General features: G+C 59.4%; 1 protein-coding gene across 3 annotated transcripts in view; it reads right to left on the bottom strand.

The window, feature by feature from the left end:
- Nucleotides 1–15,897, bottom strand: part of AGO2 (argonaute RISC catalytic component 2) — a 103,212-nt gene extending 87,315 nt beyond the window's left edge. For 2 of the 3 annotated variants that reach the window (XM_046001845.1, XM_046001851.1), the window contains exon 1: nt 15,728–15,886. In XM_046001845.1, coding sequence (XP_045857801.1) covers nt 15,728–15,749 — 22 coding nt within the window. In that variant the 5' untranslated portion in view covers nt 15,750–15,886. Of the gene's footprint in view, nt 1–15,727 lie in introns of all 3 variants that reach the window. The other variant, XM_046001861.1, reaches the window with a different exon arrangement.
- Between the last annotated feature and the right edge of the window lie 1,678 nt (nt 15,898–17,575).

The following is a 17,575-nucleotide window of genomic DNA, read 5'->3' as shown; positions in this document are numbered from 1 at the left end:
ACATAAAATCGGAACGGCAGGTGAACCCCAACTGGCCAGACGTGTAGGGGGAAACGTCTAAGGGCGCCCAGGTGGCTCAGGCGTCAGAAGCGGAATGCCCTCAGGCATCAAGGTTACTCAAAGATACAATCTTAAATCGATAAAGACAAGGAAAAAGTGTCTGATGCCTTAAACTTACGAGTAAGGAAAGCAACAGTCTGGGGTGCTGCCCGGGTCCTCGGTGCTGACGGGAGACGCGAAGGTCTGAGCGAAGCCACGACCTGGCCACCCCTTTCACACCGGAGGAGCAGGCTGGGAGGACAGTCATAAACGGGGCTGAGAAGGCGGCTGGGGAGGCGGGTGGAAGAAGAGAAGAAAACGTCTGGAAATAACGTGATGCGTATTAACTCTCCTTCCCAGGGGTGATTACGGGTATCTCCCATACTGGATGTATCTCCCATACGGGGCACTTCCCATAGTGGAATTATTATTCCAGCATCTCCTAATGCTTTGGGATGAGATGTATTCCTTCCATCAGGAAGAGAAGAATTTTTGGAAGACTGGAATCAGGAGGTCACAAGGCCTGTGGGCCGGCCCACGCCAGGGGTGGACTGCGCAGGGCACCTGCCCTGATAAGGGCCGCGGCGGGTGCTTATCCTGGGCGGCCGCCCCCCAGCCCCATCTATCGGGGTCACGCAGAGCCCAACAGCCTGGCGTACCCGGGCACACAGTGTATCTACGTGTAGCAAACGGAGGCACCTGGCATCAGGCGGCAACTGTTACCAAGTCGCGCTCCAGCTCTGGGGCGGACCTGGTAGCGACTGTTTGCAGCCACTCCCACGGTTCCTCCCGCAACACCAAGACCAGCCTGCAGGGAAGCTGGGGGTTCTGGCTCTCCTCGATTTGTTTCTGACTTTAAGTGCAACACTAGTAACAATCTCCTTTCCCACTCCAGAGGACCCATCACCCCCCACAGTCGGCGGAACCGAATCTCTCCTCCGCTAGACCTAGAAGCAAAGACACGAGCCATGAGACAGTCATGCCGGGGCATAGGGGGACTCCTGAAGGCAGACGCCGACGGTCACTGCCAGGGAGCGGGGAGCAGAGGAGGATCCAACGGAGAAGACAAGGTTCGGACTGCCCAGTACTGGGCGAAGCACAGAGAAGCCATGCCCAGACAGCGCTCTCTGGCTGGCACCTTCGTTTCTCCCAGGGGCACCGGTTAGCAACTCCGAAACCACTCTGGGTACTAGGTCTGAACAAATATGCCAGTGTATTGTGGGTAACGAGGCACAGGCTTCTCAGTGCCTGGTCAAGAAGTTAGAAATGCGGAACGAGCAAAGCCAGAAGAAACGCTGTGGTACTGGACTGGGATCAGAGACACGAGCACGAACTCACGGGTTTTCAGACATACACAGGAGGACAGACAGACGGATGCGCGTGTGCGTGAGAACAGACACATCTGTTTCCTAGCTGTGTCTACCACAAGGACACCCCAACAGCAAGCCCACACCCAGGGCCCCCTCTTCCCTGCTTTCACCGTTCTCCAGTAAGAGGAACAAGGGCTCCCTGACGGAACGGACCGGGTGGAAAAGATACAAGGTGAGCCTGGAGCAGCCTGCAGGTCCAAGTGGGAAATTCTACGACATAACGGGGTGGGGTGCAAGGACGCAGGTACTCCTAGAAAGGGCTTCACGTCAAGGTCACAAAAGACAAAGAAAGGGACTGTCACAGATCGGAAAGGGCAAGAGACGGGACCACAAATGCCATGGGGGCCCCCAGGCTGGATGAGGTCCCGAAGTGGACACGCTATGTCCAGAAAACAGACACACTCAGACTAACAGCCAAACCAGACGAAGATCTGTAGCTTAGGTAACAGCACACAAATGCCGCCTTCCTGCTGTTGGCAACCGTCCTATGATCCCGTAACATAACCTCAAGGCGAGGCTCGGACGGGAACTCTGCACTGCTCTAGCCCCTTCCCCAAGTCTCCAATCACCTCAAGATAAAGGGTCAGTTAAAAGAGTATCTAGGAAGGCGATGAAATGAAGTTGCACAAAGCGGAGGCCGGAGGGCGGGAGAGAAACAGGCGAGCGGGGCTGGGCTGAGTCGGGGAGTGGAGCGACGGTGCCCGTCACCATGGGGCGGCTTCTCTTTTCCTTTTCTCCTCTGCTGCGTACGTACATCTGAATTTCTCCTTACGAATGAGTCCTTTAAAACTTTTTCTCAAAGCCTGCAAACATCAATCTGCTCACTACCTCTAGTGCCCTGCACCACCCGGCCAAACCGAAGAGATCGAAGTCAGCGTCTCCAGGTCCTGTCCCAAGGCTCCATCTGCTGCCCTGAGTACCCGTGCAGTGGGCCATGCGGGTCATCTCTGAGCCACTTCGCGGCTGCTCTCCGCACGTGGCCGGCTGCTCCCTTGCAAACACTACGGCTGCGCAGCTCTCTCCCCTGCCCCTGGCCTTCCGGGTTAAGAGCATCGCGCCCAGGGCTAAACTTTCCTTTTTTTTGCACTTTGGTAAATGGTAAGTACACCCAAAATGGGTTATTACGTAAAGAATTTCATTTTCTAAAAGGCGGTGGAAACAGTTAATATTGGTAAGGACGTGGAGAAACTAGAAACTTCAATGCTTGGGGGGAATGCTAAACAGTGCAGCCGCTGGGGGAGACACCGTGACAGGCAGGTCCCCAGTCCCAGAGCAGAACCCCGCGACCACCCCCAGGGACGCGTCCGAGAGAACGGAAAACGTAGGTCCGCGCACCGGCTCATGAACGTTCGTGGCAGCCGTATCCGCCACAGGCGAAGGGCAGACACAACCCACGTGTCCACCACCCGCAAGACACCCACAGGACGGGGCGCTCGGGCACGAAGAGGGACGGGGCGCCGACCCGCATGCGCGAGCCTCGAATACATCATGCTCCGTCGAAGCCGGACACGAAGTCACACGGTTTCGGATTCCACCCATGTGAGCTGTCCGACTCCAACCCAGATGAGATCGCACAGTGCGCCGGGACAGCACGCAGAACGGCGGCTGCCCGGGGGTAGGGGCGAGGGGTACAGGGCTTCATTTTGGGGTTATCGAATGTAGTGAACTTGCTGGAGGCAATGGGTACGCCACCCTGTGACGGCACCGCGGACTTGTTCCCTCTACAACACCCTGTGATGGGCGCCCAGCTGGCTCGGCCGGGGTAGCTCGACCTCAGGGTTGTGAGTTTGAGCCCCGCTCTGGGTGTGGAGGCTACTTAAAAATAAAATCTTAAGGGAAAAAATGAAATAAATAAAATGCCTAGTGTCGTGTGAATTTCACCTCACTTTTTTAAAAAAAGCTACGGTGGGCGCCTGGGTGGCTCAGTGGGTTCAGCCTCTGCCTTCGGCTCAGGTCACGATCTCAGGGTCCTGGGATTGAGACCCACATCGGGCTCTCTGCTCAGCGGGGAGCCTGCTTCCCCCTCTCCCTTTCTGCTGCTTGTGATCTCTCTGTCAAATTAATTAATTTTTTTTTTTTTAAAGCTACGGCATTTTGAAAGAATTTCCTCTTGGAAACACCTGGTATTTTTCTTTTCCCCTTGTTAAGGATACAGACGCACTTGGGAAAGACCACACAAAGAGTATCACCGGTGGTGGAGAGCGCTGGAGGGCAGGGCGCTGCCTCCGGGAGGCCTCAGGTGTCTACACCGGGGCAAACAACCCCCTTACAGCATCAGTTTGAGAACCAGCCAACCAAAAGCCGACTTAACAACCACCGTCCTATGACACAGATCGAGACTACCTCATCTCAATAAAAATGTGCCAAAATAAAATACAAACCACGTTTCAAACAAACATTTACTGGAATGACACCGGGTACGGCAGGAAAGCTTAAAAGTGAGTCTTGCAAACTACAACTTACGTTTCATCCTTGAGGCTGCGGGACAGACAGCACCCCCAGCCCGCAGGAGGGAGAGGATTCCCTGATGGAATGAAATCTAAATCCCTCAGAAAGGCAACCGAATTCTTTGCTTTTCTTGTAAAGACAAATAAAATAAAACAAAATAAATAAAATAAAATAAAAATGCCACACAGAGTTCCTTCAGCTTTACAACCAAATTTTTTACCATCTTTTCCGTTTACTTCATATGTTTACCTTCTAGAGAATTTTCACCCAAGACGTCCATTTCTTCCAGAATGCCCCTCTAGAATGCCATGACTGAAAGGCTGACCAGCTCTTCACCGAGGACTCTGGGCCCGGGGGCTGCACGGCTCCCTGCTCGGGCCCAGGTCACAGTCTGGCTCTGGCAGCAGGCCAGCTAGAAGCACTGACATGTGTCCATGCATCGAAGTCTCACAGGAAGGCAGGTGAGACCACTGTCCCCTTCTCACACGTGAAGACGCTCAGCTGAACACAGGCTCAGTGGTGTCTCAGGGGCACAGCCCAGAGGGGCTGAGGCTCCCACATCCACGAAGCTTCTAGGTGGGCACCAGGGGCCCCGCCTCCCACCCAGCACTGGCCACCTCCAGACCTACTTCCCAAGGGCATGGCTCTGGTCACAACTGATGGAGGCCACGAGGGAGGCAGTGAGCTGCCCCTCACCCCACGCCCACCGGCCACACCAACAGCCTGGCTCAGTGGAACGGACTGGGGGTGCCCACTGCCCTCACCCGCGTCTAGAACTGACGCAGCCCCGAGAGGGGAGCTGCGGGCCGGAGGGGAGGGAGGGCTTCTCGGTGTCCGCTCTCTGCGGCTCTCTGACATGCTAGGACCCGACTTTTCCCACGGACGTCCATCGCCTGGGTAAGTCAGTCATTCCAGAAGCGGCCCCCACTGTCCTCTTTCCTCCAGACCACCGAGCACACGTCACCCTCGACGGAAGGTGCCACCCTGCACGCCAGACAGGGGTGGGAGAGACCACGGCCGCCGAGCACCACAGACGCAAGAGGGCAAGGGAGGGGCACAGCCAGAAAAAGCACTAAGGGGGGCCGGGTGCGGGAGTTTTCAAAAGTGTACACCAGTTTCAAGTCACTGGAGTGAAAGAATCAACAATTACATGTAATAAACGTTCAGGCAGGAGAAAGGAAACACGGCGGGCGCTGGAAACAGACCGAGGGTGACCGAGAGGACTTGGGCCCACATGGACGCAGCTGACCGCGTCTGTTACTGAAGGACGCCGACCACCAGACGAAACACACCGGGGGCTACCAATGTGCTAAGGGAAGACCGTGGCTTCTTCGCCTGGACGTCCTCGAATGGCCTTCACGCGGCCCGTCTGTAAGTCGGGGGCGGGGGGCAGCACCCCGCAGGTGCAGCGGCTCCCGCACCATCTCATGTTGAGATCAAGGCTCTGCGCGTGGCGGGGAGTCTGCTGGAGGCTTCTCTCTCCCTCGGCCCCTCCCCCTGCTAAGATACATAAATAAACCTCTTTAAAAAATTAAAAAATTAGAAATTAAACAAAACTTGCCCCAGCGGCTCCCTCCTTGCTCCGTCATCAGCGACACTGGCGTTCCTCTCTGGCCAGCTCAGGGGAGGGTCTCACGCCCCCGCAACCCCCCCACCCTGTCCCTCCTGCAGGCTCCTCTCCCCCCCCAATCCCCCTGCTCAGCCACCTGCGAAAATCTTAGTGCCCCCCCACCCACCCCACCCCCCGCCTGCAGGTGCGTGAGACCTCCTGCCTCCACCTGTCACACACCTGCTAACCATTCGCAGGGGTCCCTGCCTCGAGGGAACAAAGCGGCCCCTTCCTCAGACCACGTCCCGTTCCCCGCCTTCCACCCCCACCCAGATCCCCTCCAGAGCCCCCAGGCTCCCCCAGCAGCCGTCGCCTGGACCCATCTCTCTTCTCAACAGGCTGTCCCCTGCCTTCAGGCTGCCCCCTGACATCCTTCTGCCTTCCAGGTACACCCATCACCAAAGAGGGGTCTGGCCAAGCTGTCACCATCGACATCACGTCCTGATGAAGGGACGGAGCCTGACGAGGGGACAGCAGACAGACCCGCCTCCTGAGGAAGGGCCCACAGCCGCGGCAAAGCAGCAACGTCCCCAAGTTCTCAAACGCCAAGAAGTGGAACCTGCACCTGATCAAGCCTTTGGGTCTGACCACTGACTTGCAGGAAATCCACCAAGGACAGAGGAACACGTCGGATGACACCAAGATGTCATCAACCGAGGAAATCCAGGGTGTGGGGGACAAGCACACGGAGCCATCACTTCTACCGGGAAACAGTGAGAAGTGGGGAGAGGAAGAGAAAGCTAGAGACGAGGAGTCAGGACGTGGTTGTTCGGGGCTGGGGAGGACGGGGTCGGGGGGGAACAGCTGGAGACACAGGGTTTCCCGGGGCGGGGGGGACAGTGTCCAGACACTGGGCGAGTGGCTGCACCAGTCTGTAAATGGACTAAAACACACGAAATGGTACACTTTAAATGGCAAATGTACGGTACACGAGTTACATATCAATAAAGTTGTTCCTTTTTTCAAAGAAATTGAAAAGACTCGTCAGCCCACCACAACGTGGGCCCGAGCTGGAGCCCGACTCGGTCGCCTGTTGAAATCCACATCCCGTGAGTCGCCAGGGCGGGTGTGAAGGGGTGCTGGGCAGCCCGGGACGGTGGGGAGGGCTGGGACCCCGGGAGGACAGGGAATGGAAGAGGGGCACGGGCAGAGACACCCCCTTACCTGGCAGGGCTTGCTTCTGAAGCCGTGTGAGGACAGCGTGACTGGGGTGCATGCCGGCCGCCGGGGGGGCCCGTGGGGGTCACACACGCTTCCACTCCCCGGGCTCAGCCCCCCACAGTGGCCTCCTCCAGGCAGACTCCCTGCCCCCACCCTCCCCGCTCTGTTCCTAACGCAGCAGCAAGTCGGAAAACTCAGTCGACATCTCTGCCCGGCTCGTCCCTCCTGGGCATGAAGCCCTTCACAGCCCACTTCCCCCCCCTCAGCCTGCACCCGCCTGCCCCTCCCCCTCCCCCCACCTGCCCCGTGCCCCGCCCCCACCCTGCTCGGCCTTCCTGCAGCCCGTACCCCAGCCCCGTACCCCAGCCCTGCCGCACGGCCACCTGCCCGGAGCCGGTCCCGTTTTGACCGTCCATGGCCCCTCACGTGAGCCTCTGACAGTCCATCCCCGAACCTTCCCTGCCCACAGCTCGAGGTCAGGTCGTCACCTCCAGTCCCCGTGGCTCTGAGACACCTTCCGCGTCAAGCCACGTGCTTGAGCATGTCACCACCACATTAGGGGCAAAGTCTCCCAGCAGCGCCCCCCCGGGGGGTCCCTGTCCCTGACGCGGCCACTCTAGGGTCGCCACATAGGAACGACGAGCAGAACCCGGAGTAGGGTTCCAACCAGCCATGAGCAGGCGCGTCGGGTAGAGACCGAGCCGGGTGCTCCGTCAGCGTCACTCCTGTCCACGCGACGGTGCCAGCCGGGTCCCCAAGCACGGTGAGTCCCGGTGAGCCGGCTTCACCGCCGCCCCGCGTCAGCCGTGGGGCCCTTCTGAGAGACGCCGACGGGAGCACCAGCTCGGAGCCCCAAGGCCGAGCCGTCATTTCCCCGGTACTGAGCCCCGCGAGGCAGCCACGGACACAAGGCACCCGGCAGAGGGCGTTTACCAGGGACGTGGTTCTGAAATGTCTTCCCGTCCCTCACCGCTTGCAAAGACAAGACCCAGAGGTCGGCCACGGAGAGGAGGGGCACCTGGGAGCTCACCTCCGCACCCAGAGGGGCTGCGGTGCGGGCGGACAACAAGGACACACGGACACGGCAGGAACAGTAAGAATTAGGAGGCGCTGTCCCGGCCCCGAGCGCGGGGCAAGTCGCTGCCGTCGCCCGCCTTCTCTCGTCCGACCAAGGCCCCTCCACCGCCAGGTGCTCGCCCTCCGGACGAGGACGACACTGAGGGTTCAGCCAGGACGCGAGCGCGGGTGGCCCCGCGTGCAGCCCCTGCCCCGGGTTGGTCGTGGCAGCGGGGGAGGGGTGGGGGAAGCCCGGGAACACCCGACGACCCGCAGGGTCTGCATGCACCTGGCCCCCGCCTCTGCCCAGAGCCCTCCCCATCTCCGCACACCTTCCCTGGCTTTCTCCCCGCCGCCGGCTAGAATTTCTCTATCAAGTCCTCTGTTTCTACGAAGGAACACACACTGCCTGGCCCGCGAGCCGCGCGGACCAGGAGTCACCGCCGCTGGAGCCCGTGCCGTCTCGCACCCTGCCCGGCCCCCTGTATGTGGCCAGGACCCTGCTCCGAGGAGGACAGGGCCACGGTCCCGAATGCAAGTGCCCTGGGGGCAGGAGGGCCTGGGGCAGCCTCCCAGCTGTGTCAGGTGCCCCGCGCCAGCGCGCCCTGCGCGCACGTGGTCCGAGACCGACCTGAGGGGCCCCCACTATCGAGCTCGTGGAGCACCCCCACTCAGTCCCCCACCCCGCGGACGGGCCTGCTGGGCTCAAGCTGCCCCACCGACCAACGAGCGAGACATTGTATGAAAAACCTCCCAACGGTTGTAGGATTCTGCTTTGAGTCAAAGCTGACAAGCTTCTGAAATGAGTCTGACCTATGAACCCCAGCATTCTGACCTTTTATGTGCCAACTCTCAAGTACCAGAGCTCAGAGCCAAAATACCCAGAATAACTTGAAAAACTCCCCAAACGCTGCCCTCGGGTGACTGCCCTGGGCAACCCTCGAGAGGGCTTTAAGTTACAATGAAAGAGACTCGGGGCAGGAACCACCTTGATCCCACAGTCTGGCTGGCTTGAAGGCTCCCGATAGTCCTGGGTTTGTTGCTACGGGTTCTTAGCGCCGGAAACAGAACAGTTTTCACTGGGAACTTACTGAAGCCCCCAGAAGGAGCCCTTCAAGTCTTCCGGCCTAGTTCTAAGGGAAGGTGTGCCGGGCTGCATTCAGAGCAACACGGACCCGTGCGGCGACCCGTGCGGCAAGCTGCAGCCGAGGCCGGGGGGGGGGGGGGGGGGGGGGGGGGCCGCCAGGCCGACGTTATCAGGAAAGGGAACCACAGCCGGGGAAGCCTGACTCGCTCCAGTCGTCGCAAAGTCCACTGTGGAGCCTCCACACTGCCACCTCCCAGAAACATCCAGAAACACGGCCCCAGGGCCGGCGCCCCTGCTCCCTCATTTCTCCCACCCGCGGGCCTCAAACCGCACACAGTACGGCCATCACCTGGGACGTTTGCAACACTTAATTTCCAGGATCTTCGGGTGATTCTTGGACGAGCAGTTTAGACTGGAGAAGCGGGGCTCACTCCCCCACAGGCCGCAGGAGCCCCCGCTTGGCCCTCAGCCCTGTCCTCCACCTCCCTGAGCCCCTCCAGTCCCTCCCCAGAGCCACCGAAGTCTCACATGTCCACCTGCCACACGGGCCTCTCCTCCCCCCGCCTGCCGGTCTACCATCTCATACTTTCCCTGACGTTGTCATCACCGACCATAACAAAGCTAGATGAAGTGCTGTCCCCCAGGGAGCTCGGCCAAGCGGTCACAAATGTGGTCACAAAGACGAGGATCCGGCCAGCTCCCCACCCACCAGCTGGGGGTGCCTCCTCTGGGCGGGCTCCGTGCCGAGCGCCCGTTCACGCTTTCCGAGCGCCCTGCGCTGCGAGAGGGCAGGGCCAGATAGCCCTGCAAACCCACCGCCCTACAAACCCACCACCCTACAAACCCACCGCCCCCTCCCCTTGAGAGTGAAGATCTCGCCCAGCGGTCCCCAGCACATCCCACCTTGTCCTCTCAACAACCCTGAGGGCCGTGCGATGAGCCGCATTTTCCAGGTAGGAAAACGGAGGCTTAGAAAAATGACGGAGCTGGCCGCGGTCCCCGAGCGAGGAACAGGCGGTTCGGGGCCCAGACACCAGCAGACGTCACTAAGGAAGCGGAACCTACCTACTGAGTACGGAAGCCAAGACCCAGCCCTGGGCCCCAGCTTATGCCCGGGGGCGCCCAAGGGGGTCCTGCCCACTGCTCCACCCAGAGGGGCCCGCCACTGCCTCAGGCCCTGACCACCTGCCAGAACTCCCCTTCCCCGCTTCCACATACTGCCCCCACACCACTGCCCAGACCCCTCCCCTTTTTTTAAGATGTATTTATTCATTTATCTTACAGAAAGAGAGTCGGAGACAGTGTAATCACGTGAGCAGGGTGGCGGGTGGGTACAGAGGGAGAAGGACAGAAGAGACTCCCCGCGGAGCGGGGAGCCCAGTCCCACCACCCTGAGCCCAGGACCTGAGCCGAAATCAAGAGTCAGACGCTCGACCGCCTGAGCCCTCCGGACACCCCCAGAGCCTCTCTCTTCCCTTCCGAGGCTGTCAGAATCAGCAAAGCGGATGGACCTTCCGGTCGCCTGGGCCACCGTCCTTATCACAGCATGTGGCCCCCAGGGCCCTCACGCCCAGGGTTCCCAGGATCCCTGGCTCCTTCCTCAGCCCCAGCCTCTGACCTGTCCGAGGTCAGCAGAGGGGACCAAAGGCAGCCAGACCCAGCTCCCCGCTCACAGATGAGGAAACTGAGACTCAGGACACCACAGGGCTGGCGCCGATGACAACCCCTTCTGTCCGCTGCTTGAGCTGTGACTACGGGGAAGAGGAAGATTAAAAGTGAGGTTTTCTAAGTTTGGGGGGCAGGGCCTGCCTCCAGACTGCAGCTGGCCATGGAGGGAAATCAGGGGCATCTCTTAAAGACCAGGCTTGTGGGGCGCCTGGGCGGCTCAGTGGGTTAAGCCTCTGCCTTCAGCTCAGGTCATGATCTCAGGGTCCTGGGACCGAGTCCCGCATCGGGCTCTCTGCTCAGCGGGGAGCCTGCTTCACCCCCTCCCCCCCCCGCCTGTTGCTCTGCCTACTTGTGATGTCTCCCTGTCAAATAAATAAATGAAATATTAAAAAAAAAAAAAAAAGACCAGGCTTGCATCCTTCAGACCTGAGGATTTCAGTAAGAGCAAAGCCACTGAAGAGTGAAACAAGTTTAAAACGAGTGAGCCCAGGGGCACCTGGCGGGCTCAGTTGGCAGAGCCTGTGGACTCTTGATCTCAGGGTCGTGAGTTCGAGCCCCACGTTGCGTGTAGATCTTTAGAATAAATAAATAAAATGTTTAAGCCCTTCATTCGTGAGCCGATCTACAAGCCCAAGACGTACGAAATGCTCTGAGGCAGGGAGACATCCGTCCTGACGCGCCCAGCCCTGGCGTGTGCCTGTCGTCTCAGGGGAGTCACTAGGAGCCCCCCACCTCCCGGTTGACTTGAAAAGTTTCCAGTGTAGACAATAAACTGTCTGGTCACCCGCGGTACAGCTCCGTTGGAAGATAAATCGGGACGGTATAGGTGTTTGGTCACGAAGAGTAAGCACCCAGAGACAGTGGTTTCAGGTTTTTAAACTTTGAGAAAAGCAAGGAAAAAAAAATGAGAAGAGTGTAACTCGTGGTGTTTTAACTGGCTAGTGTGCCCATGGCCATGGCACCGCACTCGGGGTCACCCACAGAGACGAGGTGACAAAGTCAGGGGAGAGCCAGCAAAGTTTAGGGAAACAGGAACAAGCCTGGATGGACAGAGGTGACCGCGGGGAGTCCGTCTCCCCGCCTCACCCGGCAGAGCCCCCCCCACACGTGGGGAAGAGACACCCCATCTTCCCTAAAGACGCGGAGACAAACGCACGCCTCCCAAGTACCACCCGCGTTTTCTATACGTCCCGAAAAGCGCCTTCCGCCCGGAGCACCACGGCAGACAGGATGCTCCTGCCACGGAAGATTCCAGATGCAAAGGGGTCTGTCGACAAACACTGCTTAAGACAGATGTGTCAGAATTAAAACCACAGGCAAACGGGGCTCCAACCAGCCTTACTCAGCAAAACAGAGGGATCCTGAACAACAGGGTTCTTTTCAGAAAACAGGGCAGGGGGGCTTTTACAGACTAAGTGTCTCCAGCAAGACCACAGCAGGGGGACCGGCGGGGGAGGGGTGCTGGCGTTTGAGTCCAGATTAAAGGGCCCCAAAAGACACCAAACCAAATTTATATGTCAACTTTTATTAAAACCCACGACCCAGGGCGCCTGGGTGGCTCAGTGGTTTAAGCCGCTGCCTTCGGCTCAGGTCATGATCTCAGGGTCCTGGGATCAAGTCCCACGTCGGGCTCTCTGCACTGAAGGGAGCCTGCTTCCCTCTCACTCTCTCTGCCTGCCTCTCTGCCTACTTGTGATCTCTCTCTGTCAAAATTAATAAATAAAATCTTTAAAAAAAAAAAAACCCACGACCCAACACCACCCGCTGTAAACACACTCCCGAGATAACGGGGGAACCTGACTCCCGCCTGTTGTGAAAACAGGTCTGGGTGGACCCTGTTCTTTAGGCACAGGACTTAAGTATCTGGGGTGAAATGACAGAACCGGAACTGGCCTTCAAGCACACTCACTGAGCAAAAGGGGAAAAGGGGCAAATATGTGAAGCCCAGATCGTCCTGACAGCTGCCGAGGCTTGGTGACGGAAAAACGGGAGTGTCTTACGAGCGCTCACACTAGTCCACAAGAGAAACTAAAACAAAACAAAACAAAACTCAAGTGTTACATTGTGAACATCCACAGTTAACGATTCACGAAACAACAACGTATTTTACCAGAAACAGGTAACACTCATTACAAAGAATAGACCGGCCTGCCATTGTTCCAAGTTTGGACGCTGAAACGCGCAGGTAACGGGAAATGATACTCTGCTTCTGAACACGAAAGGTTTGAAGACTAGACTTGAAGCTTTTCTGTGTTGTTTTCCTGTGTTGTGCACACTTATTTACAGATTTCTTCCGAGTTTATAACAGATCCGTGCAGTCCGGCCTGCGGCAGCCTGACCCGAGTATGGGGACATCCGCTGGATGGCAAACGCACACCATCACCAGGGACCAGGAAAGCATCACTGGTAAGTGGGGGTGGGGAGAGGCGTCAGGCGTGAGGAGCCCAGCGGCACTGGTTATTCTCCCAGTCAGGGTCCGGGTAGACACCTCTCAAACAAGACTTCTAGGTCACAAAAGTTACTTTGTAGCAACACCCTGAGCCTGTAACACACAGTAGCTTGAGGGCTATAAAACCAAAGAAACAGCCTTCTTAGACTAGGGTCCCCCAGACTTAGTTCCAGATCTGAGTTGTTCAACATCAACAACAAACTAATCTGGTCATCTCGAAAGGTTCAGGGTCACTGGAGAACCCGCCTGAACCGTTAACTCTTGCAAACAGCTAAAAAAATAAGAAGTGGGAACACACCAAACCCCAGGGCACCACGGTAACAGCGTTTACGGTGGGCACAACATATACGCTTGTGAACTCTACCTTTGAATCAATTTACTTAGTAAGTTGCTTAATGAGCATGTTATACTTGGGAGTAGCAAAACGATCGGTGATTTTTCTACAATCCCCACTGAACATCTTTTCATTAGTCTAAATTAAGAAATATAACATTCAAAACCGTTTCATTGAAGACAGTACTCCAAAAGTTCCTTTTAAGCCAAATCACAAGCCTTAGTGTGTAGAATAAAACCGAACGCACACAGCCTTGTAATCACAGCACGCTCACAGGGCCTGAAATTTGGGCTCATTCCCATCAAGCCATTAGCGAAGAACTAGGCCCATTTATTTTTTCAACCAAAGCCGTCCAACTCCAGGGCAGGTTTATCTGCGAATCACGGGCCCTCTCCCCACCGCGCCACGATGCAGAGGCCCACAACAGAGCAAGATTCTTCCCAAGAGGGTGTTAGTGACCAGAGAGGAGCCCGGAGACCCAGAGGGCGACAGGTTTCGGAAAACGAACGAGAGAAAAACACCCCAGTGCGGAGCTCCTGGTTCAGGGTCAGCAGCAAGTCCAGAAGCTCTCGTTTCAATTACACCGGAGCACCCGCACACACCAGCGCAGTCTAGATGGAACAGTCCTTCTGACTGGGGGTCAAGGTCAAAAGGACTGAAAACCACCTCTTGAGGGAGAGTATGCAGAGTTCGCCTGGGATCAAACAGATCATCCTAACGCCCACTGGCCACTGGACCTTGGCAGGGTTCTTAACCCACGGGAGGCTCCAAAATGAACATCACCAACTCAGGGAGCCATCATCCTATGGATTAATTAACTCGAGACACAACACAAAAGCTTGACCTTCCTCAAGGTTCTTTACTTTTTCTGGGCCTTCAACTTTTAAACTGAAGATCTGAAATATATATATCTCCACGCTGTAGCAACTTAACACTTCCTGGGCTCCGTGGCGGGGACTCCGGGGAGAGCCTCACTCAGCTAGGTGAGGGGCTACCCTGCCATTTCATGGGGATGGCAAGGGGAGGGAAACCACCTGCCCGGGGTCTCCAGAAGCCAAATGTGCCAGTTGAGCTCAGGGCCCTTCCCCACCAGACCTGAGTAACCTCCCATTGTTCAATCAAATTGCGGAGAGCCTGGAAGGGTTTAAAAGTTGGTCTCACTTAGCCTTGGGGCACCTTTCAAATTAAGTGTCATCAGAAAAAAGACACCAGAACAAGGCCTGAAACTGTTTGTGAACAGACAGACCTGTGAGGGACGAGGTCAAGGGGCCTGAGGGAATCAAGAGGGGCTTCCAGACCCCGTGACTCGCAGCAAGTCGGGAACAGGTCGAGCCAGGGCCCCACCAGCCTGTGGCTGCGAAGGGCCAGGCAGGGGAGCACCGCTAGCTTGGGGCCAGGACCAAGCCTGGCGCTGGCAGGGGCCTGCAGCCGGCTGGAACCTGGCGGACAAAGAGGGGGCCCGGCAATGCCCCGTCCAAGGGGCAGGGCCGGCCGGGAAATTTAGGAGCCACGTGCCTGGCGGGAGAAGGAAAAAAGCTTTACAACAACTTGACCGATTTCTTGGCCCAGCACCTCAAACGCCCTTCCACGGCGCATTTAGGACAAGGGGGAAATGTGTTACTCCTTTAAGTTTTTTTAGAACTTTCCCAAAGAAAGAGCGGACTAGTGCGACGGGGTGCTAAGGGAATCAGCACATCTCCCCGCCGTCTTCTAGTAAATTGTAAAAGGCAATTAGCACTTGAATAAGCAGCCGGCGTGTCTGGAATGAAAATGAGACGCACGCAGCTTTAGGGTTTTAAGGTGCCACTTCCCGTCCCTCTGCGTCCACGGTCCTAACCACCAACGGGAATTGGCCGAAATTCAGCCTTTCCAGACTCGCCCTCGGAGAAGGGGCCGCCGAAGCGCAGGCGACCAGAAAAACGAAACTGAGTGCGCTCCAGGCTCGCCGGGCTCGGGCTGGCGCCGGAGCCGCGCGTCCCCGGCCCCCGCCGTCCGCGCCCCGAGCTCGGCGCCACCGGGCCCGGCGCCCCTCGGGCGCTTCCAGCCGCGCGGCCGGGCCCCGCCATCCCCGCCGGGCGCCGCGGGGCGCATGGGGGCCGGGGCCGCGCGCGGGAGGCCGGGCCGGGCGGCGGGCGAGGCGGGCGCGGGCCTCGGGCCTACACGCGGGCCGCGCGGCCCCGGCCCCGGCCTCCGGCTCCACCCGCGGGGCTCCGGGCGCGGGAAAGGCCCAGGCCGCGCGGGGGGCGCCTCGGGGCCGGAGGAGGCCGGGGGCTGCGCGCCCGCGGGGGGCCCGGGAAACGGCCGGCGGCCCGGCCCCGCCGTCGCGCGCCCCCCGCCCCGCCCGCCCCGGGGACCCGCCGCCCGGCCCGGGACCCCTCCTCCGCGGCCTCGCCCCCCGCCCGCCGCCGCCCCCCGCCCCCGGCCCCGGCCCGCGCCCGCCAACCGCCGCCGGCGCCGCGGGGACGAGCGCGAGCGGCCGGGCCGGCGCCCCCGCGCGAGGACTCACCGGGGCCGGCTCCCGAGTACATGGTGGCGCCGCCGAGGGGCTCCGGGGCCGAGGGGCGGCCGCGCGCGCGCCACGGGCCCCGACGCCGCGAGCCGGGAGGGAGCCGCCGGCCGCTCGATCCGCCCCGGCGCGGCCGCCTCGCCAAACAGGTTTACCCGACGCGGCCCGGGCGGCGGGCGGAGGCGGCGGGCGGGGGGGGGGGAGGGGGAGGAGGGAGGGGCGAGAGCGAGGGAGGGGGAGGAGGGAGGGGAGGAGGGAGGAGGGAGGGGAGGGAGGGGCGAGAGAGAGAGGGAGGGGAGGAGGGGAGGAGGGAGGGGCGGAGGCGGGGGAAGGAGGGGGAGGGGCGGAGGGGCGGGGTCGGCGCGCGGGCGGCCGGGAGCCGGCGCGGGGGCGCGGGGGGGCCGGGGGCGGATCGGGGCCCCGCGGCGAACTGGGGGCGGCAGCGGCGCGGGCCCGGGGGGCGCGGGGTGGGGGTCGCCGCCGCGGGGGCGGACGCGGCCGGGGGGCCCCTCCCAGCCACTCGGAGCGGCGACGTCTTCGCGTCCCCGCGCTGCGGCCAGAGGCCGGGAAGGGAGAAAAGGAAACGCACCCCTCGTCGCCCCGCCGCCCCCGCGCGCGTGGGAGCCCGTTCCGGCGGCGGCGGCGGGGAGGAGCGGCGCACGGCCCCTGCCACCCTGACCCCGCCTGGGCCTGGGGAGCTTGGCCTCGGTGCGGGCGTGCGGTTGGGGTCCGCGCCCCAGCGTCCCCGCCCGGCTTTTTTCTGAAGTTACTGCCGAGACGTGCCTGTCGGGAAGCTCGCTCCCAGCGCGGAGCTTGAACTTGAACGCGGCTGGCCCTCTTACACGACCACACCGCCACCTCCCGGCCAAGCACCCAGACAATCCTGGGGGGAAAAAAACCTGGAACAGAAAAGTTTTCGGTAAATTTTAGCTGCCAACAATGATGAGATCCAACCCCGGCTCCTCCCCAGCACTCTGGGGCCTCCACAGGGTTTCCCCGCGCGGCCTTTCTCGGACCCCATCATACTCCTCCGTGCGTCTCGGTACTTACCCGCCTTGTACTTGGGAAAGTCGTCCCTCCTACCAAATCCTCCTCCATCCTTCAAGACCCCTGGATCCAACTGTTGGGGGATCCTTTTCCAGGGAAGCCAGTCCCCAGTTACCTCCCTTCTCCCCGAACGGGTGGGTGACTGGAAGTCTGAAGGTGGAATGCAATCCCGACGTGCTCGTCGTCGTTTCCACGCACTTGCCCGCGCATTTCTCCATCCTATAAACGTGTGCTACCCGCATACTGGGTGCTAAGAACTGAATGTTCCTGCCGTCCAGGGTGATGCAAAGACAAGAGCCCTGACCGCAAGGAGTTTAGCATCTTAAATAGGCTCACTGCCAGCTCTTTGCAATTCTCAAGGGCATCCCTAAAAAGGTGCCAGGAAACCTTGATTTCCTCCGCAGAGAAACTTAAAAGGACACGGATCTTCAGCAAATCATTGATATGAATGCAGTTGGTCCCATGGCATCAGCCTCCCAGATGCCCATGCTTCCCTCTCCAATCCTCTGCTGACCACCCTTGGCCATCACCGTGGCCTGGACCACCTGAGAAGCCCCTGAAATTACTCTTGCCGACTCCCCACCCAACAGGCATCTTTGGGTGCTCACAAATCCAACTTTGTGTCTTCTTTGTTCAGAACCCTTCATTGGCTCCCCATTTCCATCTGCATTCGGTCCAAAATCCTTAATTTGCTGTACAACGGCCTGTGTGTGACAGGTGTGTGTGACGACGTGTGCGGTACGGTCCCTGGCTACTTGGTCAGACTCTTCCCCTTTGCCCGTGTCCCGCTCTCCAGATCCA

Source organism: Meles meles, chromosome 1, assembly GCF_922984935.1.
Source record: "Meles meles chromosome 1, mMelMel3.1 paternal haplotype, whole genome shotgun sequence".
Taxonomy (NCBI): Eukaryota; Metazoa; Chordata; class Mammalia; order Carnivora; family Mustelidae; genus Meles; species Meles meles.
Note: the sequence above shows the minus strand (reverse complement) of the source record. Positions and strands in the feature narration are given on the sequence as shown.